We start from the raw sequence: 18,043 nt of genomic DNA, 5'->3' as shown, positions 1-18,043 counted from the left end.
ATCCCGCGCGTGTTAATGTAGCTGTCTGTTTTTGACACCTTCTCCGGAGCTTCCTATCCCCCCTTCTGTTCCCCGCGGCTCTCTCGCCCGCCCCTCTTCTCACCTCGGGGGAGAGAGAGACGGTGGCCACACAGCCTCGTCTGAAAGGAGAGCAGATCTTCTGTGCCCCTGCCTTTCATTCCTGTTTATTATTACAGCTGTTTATTATTATTATGTCGATGATGATGATGATGATCATCATCATCATCATCTGTGTGTGTGTGCATGTGTGTGTGTGTGTGTGTGTATGTGTGTGTGTGTGTGTGTATGTGTGTGTGTGTGTGTGTACAGTTTAAAAGGACAACACACCTACATACCCACCAGCATTAACAGGACATTGGGAGGATTGAAATGGCTTCAACGCAGCTTTAGAATTTACAAATATTTTGTACTCATCCCCTTATTCACTGTCATGATTCAAAAACATCGTAGTGCTGTTTTGCATTTACGTAACCACAACTAATTCTGTTTTTTAAAGGCCTTTCTAGATTACTCTATAAACCCCCAACACCTGTATCTCGGGCTGTGCAAGTGTGTGTGTGTGTGTTTGTGTGTGTGTATGTGTGTGTGTGTGTGAAGCAGTCAGCTGTCCCCCTGTCTGCTGTCAGGCGGTCTTGTTGTGGGACGGATATACAACACTGTTGCCGAGGGACTGTATTATATACTCTCTCTCCACCCTCCCCTTCCACTGCTCCATGTCTTGTCAGAGCGTCTCTGCTAGGGTGGGGGCTTTGGGTGGAGTTGGGGGGGGGGGGTGAAGCCCAGTGGACCAGGTCACATCCTGTTTGTCTCCCTGATCAGACCATCCTGCTCCTCCGCCGTGACACTGCGGCACTTCCCTTGTCGCGGCGTCCGGACCCCTCAGTCGCCCGGACTGACAGCTGTCAGTCAGCGCCTCCCGGTGCTGCCAAGCGGAAGCTGCTGATGGACACGTCCGTCCGGCAGCCGGTAAGCACCGAGGCCCCTGGTGGTCCTAACAACGTCACTTACGCCAAAAAAAAAGAAGGGGTACAAATCGGAGCCGGGAGAGAAAACACGGTTGTCTTCAGGCACCTATGATTTTTACTGCTGCCTGCTGCCTGCAAACACTGGAGGCACTCGGGGGCAGATTACTTAGCCTGGTTTTACTGCATAGGCATCACTGAAGATCAGTGGTGGAAGTAGTCACACATGTCACTGAGGTAAAAGTGCAAATACCCGGACCCGGATGTAATTCAAATATTAAAAGTAAAAGTACATGTCATATCCAGTGCGCCGATATAACAGATTGAGATAAAAGTGACCTTTCTACAGAATTTACTAAAAAATTGCATTACTTTTGATAAACAGTATAAGTAATGCAGTTGAATAAACAGCACAGATATTTCCTTTTTAAATGTCGTCTACGAAACCGAATATATGACAAAGTACTTTGTTGCTTCCACCACTGCTCAAGGTGATCCTTCTCTCTCTCATAGACCTTGTGTCTCTATAATGGTTTTCGGTGTATTCAGTTCATCAAATGTCTCCAGAATAAAGAACTTTCCTCCCTCCACCTCCAGCTACTTTCTTTCTGTACATAACTAACTTGGTTTAACTTTATTTAAATATTCATACAACTTTATTGAAAGATTGTGACCTGAAACATATTGGAATATGTGATGGTACTGCTATCAACACTTTATCTGTGTGTGTGTGCGTGTGTGTGCGTGTGCATGCGTGGGTGTGTGCCTGAGTGTGTGTGTGTGTGTGTGTGTGTGTGTGTGTGTGTGTGTGTGTGTGTGTGTGTGTGTGTGCATGTGTGTGCGTGTGTTTGTGTGTGCGTCTGTGTACTGTATGTGTTTGAAGATAAAGACAGAAGTAATACAACATACAGATGCGTCCTCTCTCTGTGTCTGGCTTAAAGTAAGATTTAAATGTTATATTGTTTACACTGTTTTAGAGTTATGAGAGACATTGAAATGTAGCCCTAAGGACACTCTAATTTATTTAACTGCAAATTAACATATCAATAACCCAATAGGAAATGTCTCATTAATTAGTCATCCTTTAATTGGCTCTGAATGCCATTATTGCGCTCTGTGTGTGTGTGTGTGTGTGTGTGTGTGTGTGTGTGTGTGTGTGTGTGTGTGTGTTTGTACTTGTGTTTGGATGTTTCTGTTTGTGAGTGTGAGTTTAAGTGTTTATTTGTGTGTGTGTGTGTATGTGTGTGTGCAGAGTGATATGATAGCCGTGCCCATGCTGATGTGCTGGTGTGTTGTGCTTTGATCAGTGGGGCCCGGCATTGGGTGGGGGCAGACTGAGGAGGGGAGTGATGGAGGAGAGAGGGGATGTGGTCCGAACCTCCCACCGGTGCTGATGAAGACAAATGAGCTAACAAGACATGACGGAATTGCTTTTTCGCGGAGGGTGGGGTGGGGGTGGGGGGGTGGTGGGCTGGTGAGCGGTTTATTGTGATATTGTGTCGAGGGCGGGCTAAAGGGGCAGGCTGATTTATTGTTTCAACGGCGGATAGCCACCGTTTTACCTCCCTTTCCTCCCTCCTTATTCACCCAGACCCTTTGGTCTTTAATTACAGCCCCAAGCCTCCTCCTCCCCTCATCCACGTCCTTATTAAAGTTGTCATACCAGCCGTCATACATCATGGCAAGTGGCGCGGGGCCGAAAAGGACAACAGTATGAATGAGAAGTAGGGAGAGAGAGAGGGAGAGAGAGAGATAGAGAGAGAGAGAGAGCCGGGGGAGGGGGGACAAAATGTCACAGACATGTTGATTTTGCATTCCATTACTACATTGTGGTCCGGGGACATACGGGAAGAGGAGTGAGTGATGAAGCTAGGGAGCTGAAGGTCAAAAGGGGAAATAAGAAAACAGGAGGAGAGGTGGAAAACGGGACGATTAAGAGGTGGACATGATGGGTGCACGGGGCAGGTGGTAAAAAAAACAACAAAAAAAAACAAAAAACGGACAAATGGAGTAATCCACTGGGAGAGGAGAGGAGGGTGAAGACGTGGTCACCAGTGAGGGACGCACAGTGGTGAAAGGTGGAGTCGGGTGCTCCAACCTGAGGAAAGTAAACAAGTTTCTCTGGTGGCGGAGAGAATAACCAAGCAATGTGGGAAATGTCTCAAATGGGGGAAAAAAAGGTCAATTAAAGGTACATTTACTGCCATAATGGCGCTGAGGCTGCTTAATTGGTTAAAATGTTTACTTCAAGAGCAATTATATTATCCAAAGTAACCTCAATTATTACAAAATGCATCTGAATAATCTACAAGCCCACCATGAACCCAGTGGTAATAAAGCCTTCTGAATACGTCAACATTAGTTATTATCTGCAGAAAGCTGGAGGAAGAGGAATGGGGGGGTGTAGGGGGGAGGGGGCGGGGGGGGCTCACCCATCATAATTTATCACTGCATTGCTACCCATGCTCTGAAATATCAGGCTATTAAAACATTCATTGAGCTGATTAAACTGCAATAAAATATAACAAAATTGCACCGACAGGTTTAGTGCATGATTTATTAAGCCAGAGCTTCACGTCCCGGCTCCACAACCCGGGACAAAGCACACACCGGGGCCACACACGCGGACGGCTGCCCCCTGTTGGCGATCCCAGGGCATTTCACAGAAGTGCCTCGCTCTTCCGCGTGTCTGCAGTGAATGGAAACACCACGTGGAGGGAGGAAGCAATTCATTGTCCTCACAACATACTAAAATGCCATTCCATGCATAAGACACAGGCGATCCATCCACACGCAATAAAAGTCAAGCTTTACCGTCCGTCCTGTTTCACATGAAATACATTTCTGAAATTTTTCTCAAATTAAGTCCAAACATTTGGTCTAAATGTCACATCATTGTTGGTGGCTTTGAATGAGCCAAGAAATATATTTTTGACTCTTTTTACATGTGTGCATTAAGTCAATCATAATCGCTATGGTGTTTTTTTTTTCCCACCAGTGTGCAGCAAGTATTAATTTATGTACTGCGGGTAGAGTAGAGTACTGTCAAAGTAGAATAATGTTAATATACCAGATGATCATCTAGCAAGCTCTTCGGTATGACGACTCGGGAGAGAGTGAGGGTTTGAATGAGTCCGTGTCCATTTGTCATTGCATTGATACGCAGTGGAAGCGTTTTGTGTGGCGGCGCTGCCGTATTGATCCGGACGCTTTATTACACACTGTGCGAGCGCTATCACTGTCCAGGAGGACGGAATGGGCGATTGAATTGCAATATTGATCGAAGTTCCCTACCGCCGTAGGGCTGAGCCGCCACTCGGTTCTTCCAGAAACCGACAATATCGGAGAGAGGCGCACAAACACGGAGCGTGCGCGCCTCCCATGATGCAATCTGTTTACGTGGTCGTCTGCTGACCGTCTGTGGTCCCGCTTCAGTCAGCAGCAAACTGTGACGTTACTTTCATAGCGGCTGCTGCTCTTTGACCTTCGCGCTGACACAAATGATGAATCACATCGTTAGTGAACCAATTATGTGTGTGTGTGTGTGTGTGTGTGTGCATGTGTGTGTGTGTATGTGTGTGTGTGTCATGCTACATCCTTGCTCATGCATCTGTATGTGGCTGGCATGTTTAGCAGCATGCTTTTAATACGTGCAGGGGAGGGAGAGCGTGACTGTTTGTGTTTGTGTATGTGTGTGTGTGTGTGTGTGTGTGTGTGTGTGTGTGTGTGTGTGTGTGTGTGTGTGTGTGTGTGTGTATGTGTGTGTGTGTGTGTGTGTGTGTGTGTGTGTGGGTGTGGGTGCAAGTCTTATGAACGTGAAGAGGGAAACGGACTGTGACAGGGTCGCAGCACATGACAGGTAACTGCTCCAGTGGGGTCTTGGCTTTGTGTGCGTGTGTGTGTGCGTGTGTGTGTGTGTGCGTGCGTGTGTGTGCGCGTGCGCGTGTGTGTAGTGTACGAGTTTGCAGCATGTCAGATGGACTTTTGTTGGTATCATATTTCCCAGAGTGCCGCGCTGTGGTGGCAGAGCCTCCATGGGGTCAGGGAGACAGCGCTGGATGTGTTGCTCTCTGTTTGAAGCTGCCACACACTGCAGTGGCCCTTTTTTTAAACACTGACCCCGTTACTTCAGTCACCATGCAGCAAGTTGGTTTTGGGTCCGCACAAAGGCCCTCAGAACGTCCTGTGAGCCTGAATGAACTATCTCAGACTACTTCTACAGTAATCAGGATGCACTGCCGGTATGACAGCTATTGATATGGCCCGGATCCAGAATACTGTGTGGAATAAACAGCTCTAAGGATGCTGCCCTGTTACTACAGCGGCACTCTCTCTCTTCCTCACATCACTAACTTCTTTATTTTTCTGGCTCCGAAAAAGGCTCGAGCCTAGATTCATTAGACCACAGTATGTAAATGGTGTGGGAGTTTACATTTCGGGGTGTGTTTGTGTACTATGGCAGTGTGTGTGCGTGTGTGTGTGTGTGTGTGTGTGTGTGTGTCTGTCTGTGTGTGTCTGTCTGTGTGTGTGTGCGTGCGTGCGTGCGTGTGTGCGCGTGCGTGTGCGTGCGTGTGTGTGTATATGTGTTGGCCTTGTTTTTCACAACTGGCCACTTTTCTCAGTGCGAAGGACAGCGCGTGCTCCGTGGTGTGTTTCAAACGTTTCAGCTCATTGAGTGAAATATCTGTGCAGTGTTCCAGTCTTACCCTCAAAGAAGGGGCGTGGCAGCTGGGTGCTTTGTATAGAGTAGGTCTCAGTGGGCTGTTTCCTCTAATGTCAGACAGTCTGCGCCTATTTTAAGATTCCTACGAATGTCATTCCTTTCTTTTGGATCTCCAACTCTGTCGGTCTCGGTATCTGTCCAGAATTGTGGCTTTTCATTGCGCACATAACTGCAGAAACGATATTGACTCGGAGTTTTGTGTTACATATTTATATTTGTTGGAAGTCATTTAATTTTTTTTGAATGTACTGTATATCTTTGCAGTCGGAGTTACCGGAGTTGCATCTTCCTCATTCGTAGAGAAGTGAGCCATTTTCCACGAATTTAGATCTAATATTGTAAAAGAGGGGGCACTCGTTTTCACCTCGTGTGCAAAGAAGATCACATTGAACCCACAGTGTCGCGGGGAGATTAAAAGAGTCGCAGCTACGGCTAAAAGCCAGTCTAAGAAAGGGGATATCATGTGAGTGAGACAGAGCTCGCACGTCACAGCTATGTCACCTTCCTCAACCTGTAGCAGCAACTGTTGTAATGGCCTCTGTTCTCCCCCCTCAGGTGGCGAGGACCACTCAGCCGTCACTGAACAGAGGACTTCTCCAACATGTAAGACACAAGACAATTTGGGAGCTATCATTTGACATTTTAACTTTTTCTGGGCATTATCTTGGGTGAAGTTATAAAAATGTTATGTGTTATGTAATGTTATTATTATGTTAAATATAAGTTATAAATATAAATGTATAATCATTTAGTATAGCAGTAGTAGTGATGATGATGATGATAATAATAATAATAATAATAATAATAATAATAATAATAATAATAATAATAATAATAATAATAATAATAATAATAATGTGATTATAATTATTGTGGTTGTACTATATATTTGGGGATTTTAGGTGAAATTTACCTCAATTAAAAACAAGTATATCGATACCGTCACCTTATGTCAGACGCTTACATACATACTGACATAAAAATGTCAGCATACTATTGTATTGAATTGAAAGCTATTGAAAATGACTATTGACAGGGTTGATTTTGTCAAAACACTACACAAAATTCACACAACCACCGACACAAGTAACAGAACACCTCAGATATTTTACTTAATTAAACACTTGTTTCAAAACAATACAATAATTTATAAAAACCCAATGTTGTCACTGTATGGCACACACACGGTTCATGCGATCCGACTCTTTTTGAACCAGTTACACACTGCTGTGCTCAATCTCAAACACTTTTCAGCATTTCTGCTTTTCTCATGATATAGGCTGGGTTTGATTTCTTCATAGATATTGTAAGAGTAAAGTAAATGAATATATCGACCAAACACAACACACGAGACCAGTACTGCACACTGGCGAAAATATTTATTTCTCTCCACATTGTAAAATCAGTCGATACATCCATCTATTCCCAAAGGTTGCATGTTGCACCTGAAAATCAGACAGGAGACAACAAGCTGGAGTTGCAGAGACCCTGCGTCAATTTGGTCGTGGGCCTCCTCCATGGCTTGAATGAGGGGTATCCTGACACATAGGGCTGGAGATTGTCAACCTTCCAACTTCCATGCTGAAAAGAACTCCTCAACGGGGTGAAGGCAGGTAGCGTGAGGTGGGAGGTATTGGAGGGAAAATTGAGGATGCTGATGAAACCAGTTTTGGACACCGAGCAGATCGGTGGAAAGATACAGTCCATTGTCCCAGATGACACCGTATCTCATCTGCTCTGCATCCGTTTGGTCTTCTGCTGTGACGATGTTGTGTAGTCTGTCTAAAAACGTATATGGGCTGCGTTGTAAGGACCTAAGTTGGCATTGCGCTGGAGAACCCCATTCTGCGTGATTGCATCACATTGTGATGTCACTACCACGTTGGCCCGGGACATTCAAAGTAGCTCTGTGGCCAATGATGTTTCTCCCTCTTCTTCTTACTTTTGTCAGGTTAAACCCAGAATCATCTATGAAGATAAATTCATGCGGGATTGCATCAGCATCCATTTGCAATTCTCAGAAAAAAGAGAACATTGTATTGTTCATTATAGGCTTACTATAAGTTTACATGTAAAAAGGTTCTGTGTGTGCGGTGCATAATACTGAAGTGTGTATTACTTGCCTCGGCATATTCATGCTGCAGGTCTTTTACTCTCAGAATTCCTTTCAAATGGCACTCGGTGGAGTTGTTTCATCTGTATGCAGTGTTTTTAAAGCATTCGCCCCAGTGTTGATGAGACCCGATGGACATTATTGAAAACTGTGCGGTCATTGAGGATGTTTGTTTGAATTTCCCTGAGGCGTATCGCATTTTTGGCCAAAACCATGTTGACAATAGCCCTCTCTTGTTCCTCTGAGAATATGGAAGGAGAATATGGAGAATATGTCCCTTCCTCCTTGACGTTCTCGACCCTCAGTCCTGTGTAGCCCAATCAAAACACATGTAAAATGTCACAGGACAGTTGACAGGACGACTTGGAATGCAGTGAATGGGTACCAAAAAGTACTGATGTAGTACATAAAGTAGGCGTTATTATACTGATTTTATTGTGGACAGTAGAGCCTGTGCTCTACAGTATATCTGCTGAGGTTGGGCCGGACTCTCTGTGCAGCCTCTCTCCATGTCAACACACGCTCTGCAACATGGTCAACCGACGTTGCTCAAATCTCACCTGAGAAATTTGGTTCTCGTCTTCTTTGTCCAAGCCCTCCTCCAGGTCTTCCTCTTCCTCTTCCTCCCCCAGCTCCCCCTCCCTCTTCCTCCACCTCTTAGTGCAACGTTGCCTTCCATTTTTGTGGAAGACAGGTACACTCACCTGTTGCCTTTTTATAGCACTTGGGCCTGATTGGTGAGTTTACAATTCTGCACCGAAGTGTCTGTACAACTGACGGCCGTGTCTGATGAATTGGTTCACGGGTGTGGCATTTTCAAAGTGGTTTGAAATGACAAAGAAGAGCCATCATGTTAGATTTCTCATGTCTCATGTAGAGAAGTGAGTTACATGTTTTGCAAAACACTGTGTGTGGTGTTTTGCAAAGAGTGCAAGGCTGAGAATGTGCTTATGGTCCTGCAGATCTGGGCTGAGGATTTGCTCCTCGAGTGTTGAGTTTCACTAACTGTGTGTTATTTTTAATTTTGGTATGTAAGCAATCATAAAAAAAAAAAAAAAACTGTAATTACACACTGAATGGTTTGCAAATGTTGTGAGGTCATCAAAGTCTGTGTGTGTGTGTGTGTGTGTGTGTGTGTGTGTGTGTGTGTGTGTGTGTGTGTGTGTGTGTGTGTGTGTGTGTGTGTGTCCAGTTACTTGTGCCTTGACATGTGCAAGCAGAGCAGTCTCCCCTTGCTCCAGTCACTTTCCAGAACGGACAGGAGAGTTAAGGTTGAGACGCTCTGTGCTCCGCCGTCCCGCCAGCAGTGTCGTAGGACTGGTAGAACCAAAGCCAATCTTTTACCCCGTTCTCCCCGTCAGCCAGCACCAGCTCCAGCACCATGGCAACACCCGCTCCTGTGGACCCTACCAAGATGGGTGTGGGACGGGCTATCGCCGTGCTCACCTCAGGAGGCGATGCCCAGGGTGAGTTGAGGGGCGAGGGAGGCATCAGACCCAGGGCAGGAATGCACTGTGTTTTTATTTGTTTGCCTTGGTAGGTGGTTGGGCCGATCTGATTCCAAACAAGTGTGGGACCGGCTGTTTTGACAACAGCAGGATTTCAAAATCACTTCAAATTTCATTGCCATATACTTTCATTTAGGATATGCAGAGATATATGTTTGTCCTCTGTCCAGAGTTGGCGGTTTGTGGGTCATCATTGGCTAGTTCTTCGCTGTACACTGATCAGCCACAACATTAAAACCACTGACAGGAGAAGCGAATAACATTGATCATCTGGTTCCAATGGCACCTGTCAAGGGGTGGGATATATGAGGCAGCAAGTGAACAGTCAGTTTGTGAAGTTGATGTGATGGAAACAGGAAAAATGGGCAAGCGTAAGGATCTGAGCCACTTTGACAAGGACCACATTGTGATGCTGGATGACTGGGTCAGAGCATCTCCAAAACAACAGGTCTTGTGGGGTGTTCCCGGTATGCAGTAGTTAGTACCTACCAAAAGTGGTCCAAGGAAGGACAATCAGTGAACCGGCGTCAGGGTCATGGGCTCCCAAGGCTCATTGATGGGCAGGAGGAGCAAAGTCTAGCCCGTCTGGTTTGATCCTACAGAAGAGCTACTGTAGCACAAATTGGTGAAAAAGTTAATGCTGCTATGATAGAAAGGTGTCAGAACACGCAGTGCATCACAGCTTGATGTGTATGGGGCTGTGTAGCCACAGAGCGGTCAGAGTGTCCATGCTGACCCCTGTCCACCTCTGAAAGCTCTTACAATGGGCACATGAGCATCAGAACTGGACCATGGAGCAATGGAAGAAGGTGGCCCGGTCTGATGAATCACGTTTTCTTCTACATCATGTGGATGTAGAAGGGGGGGGTTAGGGTCTGATCTGATCGCGCGTCTGTGGGATGTGCTGGAATGACAAGTCTGATCCATGTGGGCCCCACCTCACAACTTCCAGGACTTAAAGGATCTGCTGCTAACGTCTTGGTACCATGTACCACAGGACACCTTCAGAGGTCTTGTGGAGTCCATGCCTCCACGGGTCACAGCTGTTTTGGCGGCACGAGGGGGAGCCACACAATATGAGTGGTTGTTATTGGTGGTTTTAATGTTTTGGCTGATCGATGTATAGCCAGGTAGTCGATATAGGCCATGCTGGCATTCACCAACTGTAGCAAGCACAATAAGAAAACCAACCCATAGAGTTCAACTTTTAAAGACTTGAAGGTTTAGTCATAATATTAACTCCTTGTGAACTCTTTGCTATTGAACATACAAGGGTCTGATAGAAGTGCAGCACTAGGTCCTTCAGATGGGTCGTCAAAACCAAAGAGGAAAGTAGCCAAAATGAATAGATCCACTGTGACCTTTGAATAGTCTCTCTGTGACCACTCTTAACCTTCTCATGTGAGTTTGGGGCTGTGGGTTCTCCGTTTCACTGTACCTCCAAACGTTCTAAGCGTTAAGACTCAGGGTTAATTTGCAAAACACCGAAGCCAGTTATTTATACAGTCGCCAATGGTATATCCCCCTTTTTGGCATCATAGAAAACTCTCACCATTACAAAATTATACTTTCAGCAATGTTGATAGCCCTTAGTCATGTTTTGCTCACTCTCGCTGGCTTTCTAGTTTTTTTTTTTTCTTTTCTGCGTCTGCTACGGGGGCTAATTTTAGAGAAATGACCTTTCCATCATATGTCCATGCCAGGGTGAAGGGGAGCGCAGTAGGCAGCTCTATCCCTCCGTTCCCTCCTCTCCTCTGCCCCTCTGCTCCTCTATCGCTGAAAGCCGAGATGCACTTGGCTCCCTCAATGTCAATCTATCCACATCTTGTCCTTTAAACACACTGGCCTTGCGAGAAAACCCAGCTCCCATCCAAAAACACATAGCATCCTGTTGCTCTTCAGCAGTACCCCGATGATGCAATTAGATTTTGATAAAGATGTTCTTGTGTATTTTGTTATGGTGCAAAATGCCCGCTGTCCTAAATGGGAGGACTTTATCGCATGCATTCGATTGCATTCTGACACTCATGATTCACAGAGCCCGCTGTTCAATTGTACAAAATACCGTCAAAAGTTTGCTTTGCAGATAACAGGCTGATGTGCGTGAACTGTACATTGTACAGGTATGAATGCGGCGGTGAGGGCCACAGTCAGAGTGGGACTCTACACTGGAGCCAAGGTCTATTTTGTCCATGAGGTAAATGCTACTCTCGTCACTTTTGTTGCCAATCTATCCTCTCAGCCCCTTTTGGAATATGATTATTTGACCCCCACACAGCCTTCAGCTTAGAGGGAATAACTTACATTTACATTTATTCATTTAGCAGAGGCTTTTGTCCAAAAGGGACTTACAGGAGAGGCTAGAAACAATGTCAAAGCAGACATCAACCCTTGGAGGAACCTCAACTTGAAGTGCTTGAGCACCTGTTTCTAAATTCAACCAGGTACAAGTGCATGATAGCTGTGAGGCATCAGAATAAAAAAAAGTTGTGTTTTTCCCCCCTAGATATGTTAGTGAACGTGAGAACTCATATGTCATTAGTGCAATATGCCATGACAACAAATTAGAACTAATTGAGTCAACAAGAACAAGAAAAGTTAGCCATAGCTATGATAGCCTCAGATATTAGGGTGGGGAGAATCATCGACACATTCCAACACACACACACGCACGCACGCACGCACACGCACACACACACACACACACACACACACACACACACACACACACACACACACACACACACACACACACACACACACACACGCACACACCAATTAAAGGGATTATCAGCCCCAGTGACTATATATACAGGTATACTGTACATTCTACATTGTGTTCTGTCATTTGTTTCCAGGGTTACCAGGGTCTTGTTGATGGAGGAGACAATATCCGCCCAGCTACATGGGAAAGCGTTTCAATGATGCTGCAGCTGGTAAATATTTATTAACACAGACAAATGAACACCAACAGAAGCATAAAGAAACAAAAAATACATTTATCGTCCCTATGTGTTGACTCTGTTTTAACAGTTTTTTGTCTTTTAATGCCACGTTTTGAGCTATGTAACTGTAGTACAGTTCTGGGTAGGTCAAACGGGCACTTAAATGCCATGGTTCCCTCAAATAGAAACATTATCCAGTATTAGACGCAGCGACTGCAGTTTAAGTCGGTCCTCTGACCTCCCTCCTTAACTGCCTCCTCTATTCACTTCCTCTTTTTGTGCTTGGCTTACTATGACCCGACGTCTAAATTTTTCAGCCCAAAAGTGTCTGACTGTCAGTCGAGGTAGTAGTTCTGTTTTGCTTCTGAGACCTTTACACTTTGCCTTGAATCAGGGTGGAACTGTGATCGGCAGTGCTCGCTGTCAAGACTTCCGCTGCAAGGAGGGACGCACCAAGGCCGCATGTAACTTGGTCAAGCTTGGCATCACCAATCTGTGTGTGATTGGAGGCGACGGCAGTCTGACCGGCGCCAACCAGTTTCGCACAGAGTGGTCTCAGCTGCTGGCTGACTTGGTCAAAGCCGGTGAGAGTCGATCAACGCAATGAATGAAGGGCCCTTGCGTTGTCAAATGAAAGTGTAGATATGATCTTGCTGTACTGTGTTAGTACATCTGTACCATCTTGACGACCTGAGATCATTGTCAAATCTGTGCTGTCGTTTCATCGGTACCCAGGCAAGATCACGGGGGAGGAGGCCAAACGCTCCTCGCACCTCAACATCGTTGGCATGGTGGGCTCCATCGACAACGACTTCTGCGGCACTGACATGACCATCGGAACGGACTCCGCCCTGCACAGGATCATAGAGGTTGTGGACGCCATCACCACTACCGCACAGAGGTGAACATGAGCAGGGCACGGACACCCGTTTTAAGGACAGAGAGAATGTTTCCAATGTCACGGCCTCTGATCTAATCCGTGCCTGTCTGCAGTCACCAGAGGACTTTCATTCTGGAGGTGATGGGCAGGCATTGTGGGTGAGTCACACTTCTTGTCCAGTCTTTCATCATGTCAAGCTCTCATCGCCATATAAATTAAGGGTATTTCTCTGTCATTGCGTTGGACGGGGGATGGACTCATGTCAAATGTTTTGATGATTTATACCTCTTCCCATAGTTATTTAGCCCTGGTGACAGCCCTGGCGTGCGGTGCTGACTGGGTGTTTATTCCAGAAATGCCCCCAGAAGAAAACTGGGAAGAGCATCTCTGTAGGAGATTAATGGATGTAAGTCTCTACTCTCACACCACAAGCTTTATGGCCTTCTGGGGCTCTGCCTCTTCACATTTGTCTAGTCTGTGTGAAGGCAAGGCATATTGAGATATTTTACTATCTTCACAACCTAGCAAAGAGGCCGCGGTTCCCGTTTAAACGTCATCATCGTCGCTGAGGGAGCCATAGACAGCCAGGGTAAACCTATCACCTGTGACTTTGTCAGACAGGTCAGTGAGGACAGAATTTATAATCACTTCCTTTGTCCTATTTGGTCAACTTCATATCTATTTTTGTGTCTTCTCAGCTGGTAACAAAGAAGCTCGGCTTTGACACCCGTGCCACTGTCTTGGGCCATGTACAGAGAGGTGGAACACCATCCGCATTCGACAGGATCCTGGTAAACAACTATTTTACCAATATACCGTGTGAGCTCTGTGAATGAGTAGCAACTGATGTAAAAAAAAAAATACAATACGACCCACGTCTCATGACTCTCCTCTCCCATCATCCAGGGCAGCAGGATGGGCGTGGAGGCTGTGATGGCCCTTTTAGAGGCGACACCAGAAACACCTGCGTGTGTGGTCAGCTTGTCAGGGAACATGGCCGTCAGACTGCCCCTCATGGAATGTGTCCAAGTGGTGAGCGAAACACACCCTGTATCACCTCCGCTCCTCTTTTGGAGTACTCAGATGGATGAGCAAAGCACATTAACAGTACAACAACAAGGGGCGGACCAAACTGACTATTCTGCATGTTGTATATTCAAGAGATGTTGTGTCTCAATGATAAATGATGAACGGCCGTAGTTTGAACTGTGTTTTTTGTTTTTTATCTCCTACATTTACCAATCAGACTAAAGACGTAACCACAGCCATGGCCGAAGGGAGGTTCCAGGACGCTGTGAAGCTCCGGGGAAAGTGAGCCGTGCGCCTTGCGTGTTGCCATATCCATTTCTAAAGTGTTGCTTTCGGTGTTTGATGCCTATGCATTGACCTTCCTGTCCAAAAACAGGAGCTTTGAGAATAACTTGAACACGTACAAAATGCTGGCTCACGTGCACCCCCCGGACACAAAGGTAGGGAACTACAGTTTGAGCACCTCTGCCGCTTGACCTGCTGATTTGTGTTCCCTTTGCTTCCTCGTGTATTTATTCTGATAAATGACACCCTTTCAATCCCCCCCCCCCCCCCCCCCCCCCCCCCCGCACAGAGTAATGTCAATATTGCCATACTCAACGTGGGTGCCCCTTGTGCTGGAATGAACGCTGCCGTTCGTTCGGCCGTGAGGACAGGCCTCCTCCAGGGTCACCAAATGCTGGCAGTGCACGAGGGTTTTGAGGGTTTGGCCCAAGGACAGGTAAGGCCTTGCGACACACAGATAACAATCCTCTCTTTTCGCAGTCCTTAGAAAATGTATTATCTTTACAGCGTGAATGCCAAAACACTGTTTAGAGCAGGATCAAACGAACACACACACACACACACACACACACACACACACACACACACACACACACACACACACACAAACACACAAAACACACGATCAATCCACACACTTCTGTGAAATTCTCATCGTCCAGATTGAGCCCATCACCTGGGGTGGAGTCGGAGGATGGACTGGCAAGGGTGGTTCCATGCTGGGTACCAAGAGGTGAGAAGTGTCTTTAAACCTCTCTTTATTAGAAAAAATAATAATAATAAATAAAAATACCTTTATAAAAATACAATTTTCATAAAAATAAGAAATTAAATGTGGTCTTATAATGCTCATCTCATATTAAGGGGCCTGCCAATGGAAATCATGGAAGAGATTAGTCTGAGCATTACCAAGTTCAACATCCATGCTTTGGTCATCATTGGAGGTTTTGAGGTGAGGGTCTGCAGGCCTCCAGTAATGTTGCATTCCTCTCCTACAAAATGATTCAAAAATAACTACAAAGGTCCTGGTAAACTGCACAGAGAAAATGGCCTTCGTCGTATTTGTTGTCGATGTTGCTCGGCTGTTGCCTTAACCTTTGCTGTGGTTGTCAGGCTTTTACCGGTGGTCTGGAAATAGTGCAGGCTCGCGACAAGTACGAGGAACTGTGTATTCCTCTGGTCGTTATTCCCGCTACCGTCTCCAACAACGTTCCTGGATCTGACTTCAGCATTGGTGCTGACACTGCGCTCAACACCATTACCATGGTCAGACTGTGACAGAAATAAACCTACAGACGCACATTTGCATACACAAGCAGAAAAAGTAACTTTCTTCTTTCCTTTACACCCCCGTCATCCGTCCCCGAAATCTTGTCTAAGACTTGTGACAGAATCAAGCAATCTGCTGCCGGCACCAAAAGGAGAGTGTTCATTGTTGAGACCATGGGAGGATATTGCGGCTACCTGGCAACAATGGCCGGCTTGGCATCCGGAGCCGACGCCGCCTACATCTACGAGGATCCTTTCGGCATTCACGAGCTACAGGTCAGGGCTCGTAACCCAACCAGAAAAGAGAAAAAACAAATGAGATGGATGAAGGATTTGCCGGGTGGATTCATAGCTCCCTTCATTTCAACAATGGCTGTCTTGCCCCTAGATGAATGTGGAACATCTGGTGGAGAAGATGAAGACGACCGTTAAGAGGGGTCTGATTCTGAGGTTTGTGCGCCTTCCGGGCTGTTGAACATGTATGTTTCCGAGACAGCAGGCCCGCACCCTTCCACCCATGCACCTAACCCAAAGATGTGTCATTTCACAGAAATGAAAAGTGCAACGCCAACTATACCACCGACTTCATCTTCAACCTGTACTCAGAGGAAGGCAAAGGCGTGTTTGACTGCAGGAAGAATGTTCTCGGACACATGCAGCAGGTGTGTCGCGGTATTTTATGCTTGACTTGACTTGTGTGATAACTATTTAATCCCAGTCTTTCACCGCAGTCAATTCTCTGCATTTGAGGAAAAAAACCCTTACATCCGCATCCTCTATTTTCAGGGTGGAACGCCCACTCCCTTTGACAGGAACTTTGGCACCAAGATGGGTGCCAAGTCTATCCTGTGGCTGACTGACAAGCTGAAGGAGTGCTACAGACATGGTGACAACCTGAAATTCACATCGGCCCCCAATTTTGCCGTCGTGCCTCCTGTGCGGATCGTTATTGCATGTTGTCTCTTTGCCTGCAGGTCGCATCTTTGCCAACTCCCCTGATTCTGCCTGCGTGTTGGGGATGCAGAAGAGATCCTTGGTCTTCCAGCCTCTCGCGGAGCTCAAAGAGAAGACTGACGTTGCGTAAGATGTCGTTTGCGTCCGTTCCCACTTTGTTTTCCGCGTCCCCTGATCTCGTGCATGGGGCGTGTTTGAAGGCGGAAGTTTTGGGGTTTTTTTCCGACCGTGCTGTAAGAAGCGATGATGTTTGCCGATGACCATGCATTTTCTCCGCAGGCACCGTATTCCCAAGAATCAATGGTGGCTGAGGTTAATGCCTATCCTGAAAATCCTGGCCAAATACCAGATCCCTTTGGACACGTCAAAAAGAGCTGCCATGGAACACGTCATCAAGAAGAGGGGTGTTGTTAATCAGTAGCGTCTCCATTTTTAACATTATCACAATGGAAACACAGAGTATTGTGTTCAACTACTTACGAAACAGGCAGGAGGATGTTCTTTAGAAAGGTCGTATTGAGTCAACTGATACCTTTGTGTCTCCAAGCATATCCCCTGATTTGAAAAGCACTTCAAGGCTGAACAAATGGAATTTTTGAGTTCACTGCGATGACATGGCCACCTTCCCCTTCGTAGCGAACTGCTCTACACCACAATATCCACAATCATCTTTCGTTTCCTGTCGCTGCGACAGTGTCTATGACCCCTTTCAGACATGCCATAGACTGCCAGCCGTCGATTGCGTCTCTCTCTGTTCATTTCTTACATAACGGCAACTTGTCATTTTACATCCTAAGAACACTGCAAATAAATGCTCTTCCTCCGTGTGCTGAATCATTGTCTCAGACCTTGCCATGTTTGAACCTGGAGTGGTGTTAGTGAAATAGGGAAACAGTGTGTGTGTGAGACCTAAAATGAACTTAAAAAGGTGTTTGAGATTAAGATGACTTTATCACTTTTTTTTCTTTTTTTTTTACTTTATTGCTCCATGGTTGCAACAAACAGCACTCGTCTTCGTTTTTACTGAGCTACGTGCTGATTGGAAGTGAGATAGGCGGGAGGAAGTGTAACGTCTGCAGTTGATTTTAGATCCTCCAGCAGACAGGTTTCAAAGTCAGCAACTGCTCGGGGTAAGCTACGTTTCCATTTTGAACTTGAATTTCCAAAGACTGAGAGACAGTTATTATTTTTAAGAATCTTGTTCTTAGTAAAACAATTTTTGAATACTGTAAACCATTACAACATCAAAAGGAAAAAGTAATGAATAATATCCACAGACAATATTCTTTTTGTTAACGCTTGAAAAATACACATTTTGAACAACCTTTCTTTGACAGATTTATTTGGGGATTGT

The 18,043-nt window shown here is 45.8% G+C and overlaps 2 protein-coding genes across 2 annotated transcripts in view; one reads left to right on the top strand and one right to left on the bottom strand.

The window, feature by feature from the left end:
- LOC307230489 (zinc finger protein 385A-like) overlaps window positions 1-18,043 on the bottom strand; it is a 187,547-nt gene that overhangs the window by 103,144 nt on the left and 66,360 nt on the right. The window lies entirely within an intron of this gene.
- On the top strand, window positions 9,035-17,516 carry pfkmb (phosphofructokinase, muscle b). Its single transcript, XM_080000461.1, has 22 exons — window positions 9,035-9,285; window positions 11,451-11,524; window positions 12,186-12,263; window positions 12,667-12,856; window positions 13,008-13,173; window positions 13,266-13,310; window positions 13,450-13,558; window positions 13,678-13,773; window positions 13,851-13,943; window positions 14,059-14,184; window positions 14,399-14,463; window positions 14,558-14,621; window positions 14,756-14,902; window positions 15,129-15,199; window positions 15,331-15,418; window positions 15,580-15,732; window positions 15,847-16,011; window positions 16,124-16,185; window positions 16,286-16,397; window positions 16,522-16,621; window positions 16,710-16,815; window positions 16,969-17,516. The coding sequence occupies exons 1-22, from the start codon at window positions 9,201-9,203 to the stop codon at window positions 17,108-17,110; spliced, it is 2,337 nt and encodes a 778-aa protein (XP_079856587.1). The 5' UTR covers window positions 9,035-9,200; the 3' UTR covers window positions 17,111-17,516.

This window comes from Zeus faber (genome assembly GCF_960531495.2).
Source record: "Zeus faber genome assembly, chromosome: 5".
NCBI classification, from domain to species: Eukaryota; Metazoa; Chordata; class Actinopteri; order Zeiformes; family Zeidae; genus Zeus; species Zeus faber.
The sequence above is the reverse complement of the archived record's forward strand: the minus strand, read 5'-3'. Positions and strand labels throughout refer to the sequence as shown.

Excerpts from the sequence above, each read along its gene's own strand:
- pfkmb (XM_080000461.1), top strand. The coding sequence starts at position 9,201 with ATGGCAACACCCGCTCCTGTGGACCCTACCAAGATGGGTGTGGGACGG. Across the intron at positions 12,264-12,666 it reads TTTCAATGATGCTGCAGCTG|GGTGGAACTGTGATCGGCAG; the intron begins GTAAATATTTAT and ends GCCTTGAATCAG. Across the intron at positions 13,559-13,677 it reads TCTGTAGGAGATTAATGGAT|CAAAGAGGCCGCGGTTCCCG; the intron begins GTAAGTCTCTAC and ends TTCACAACCTAG.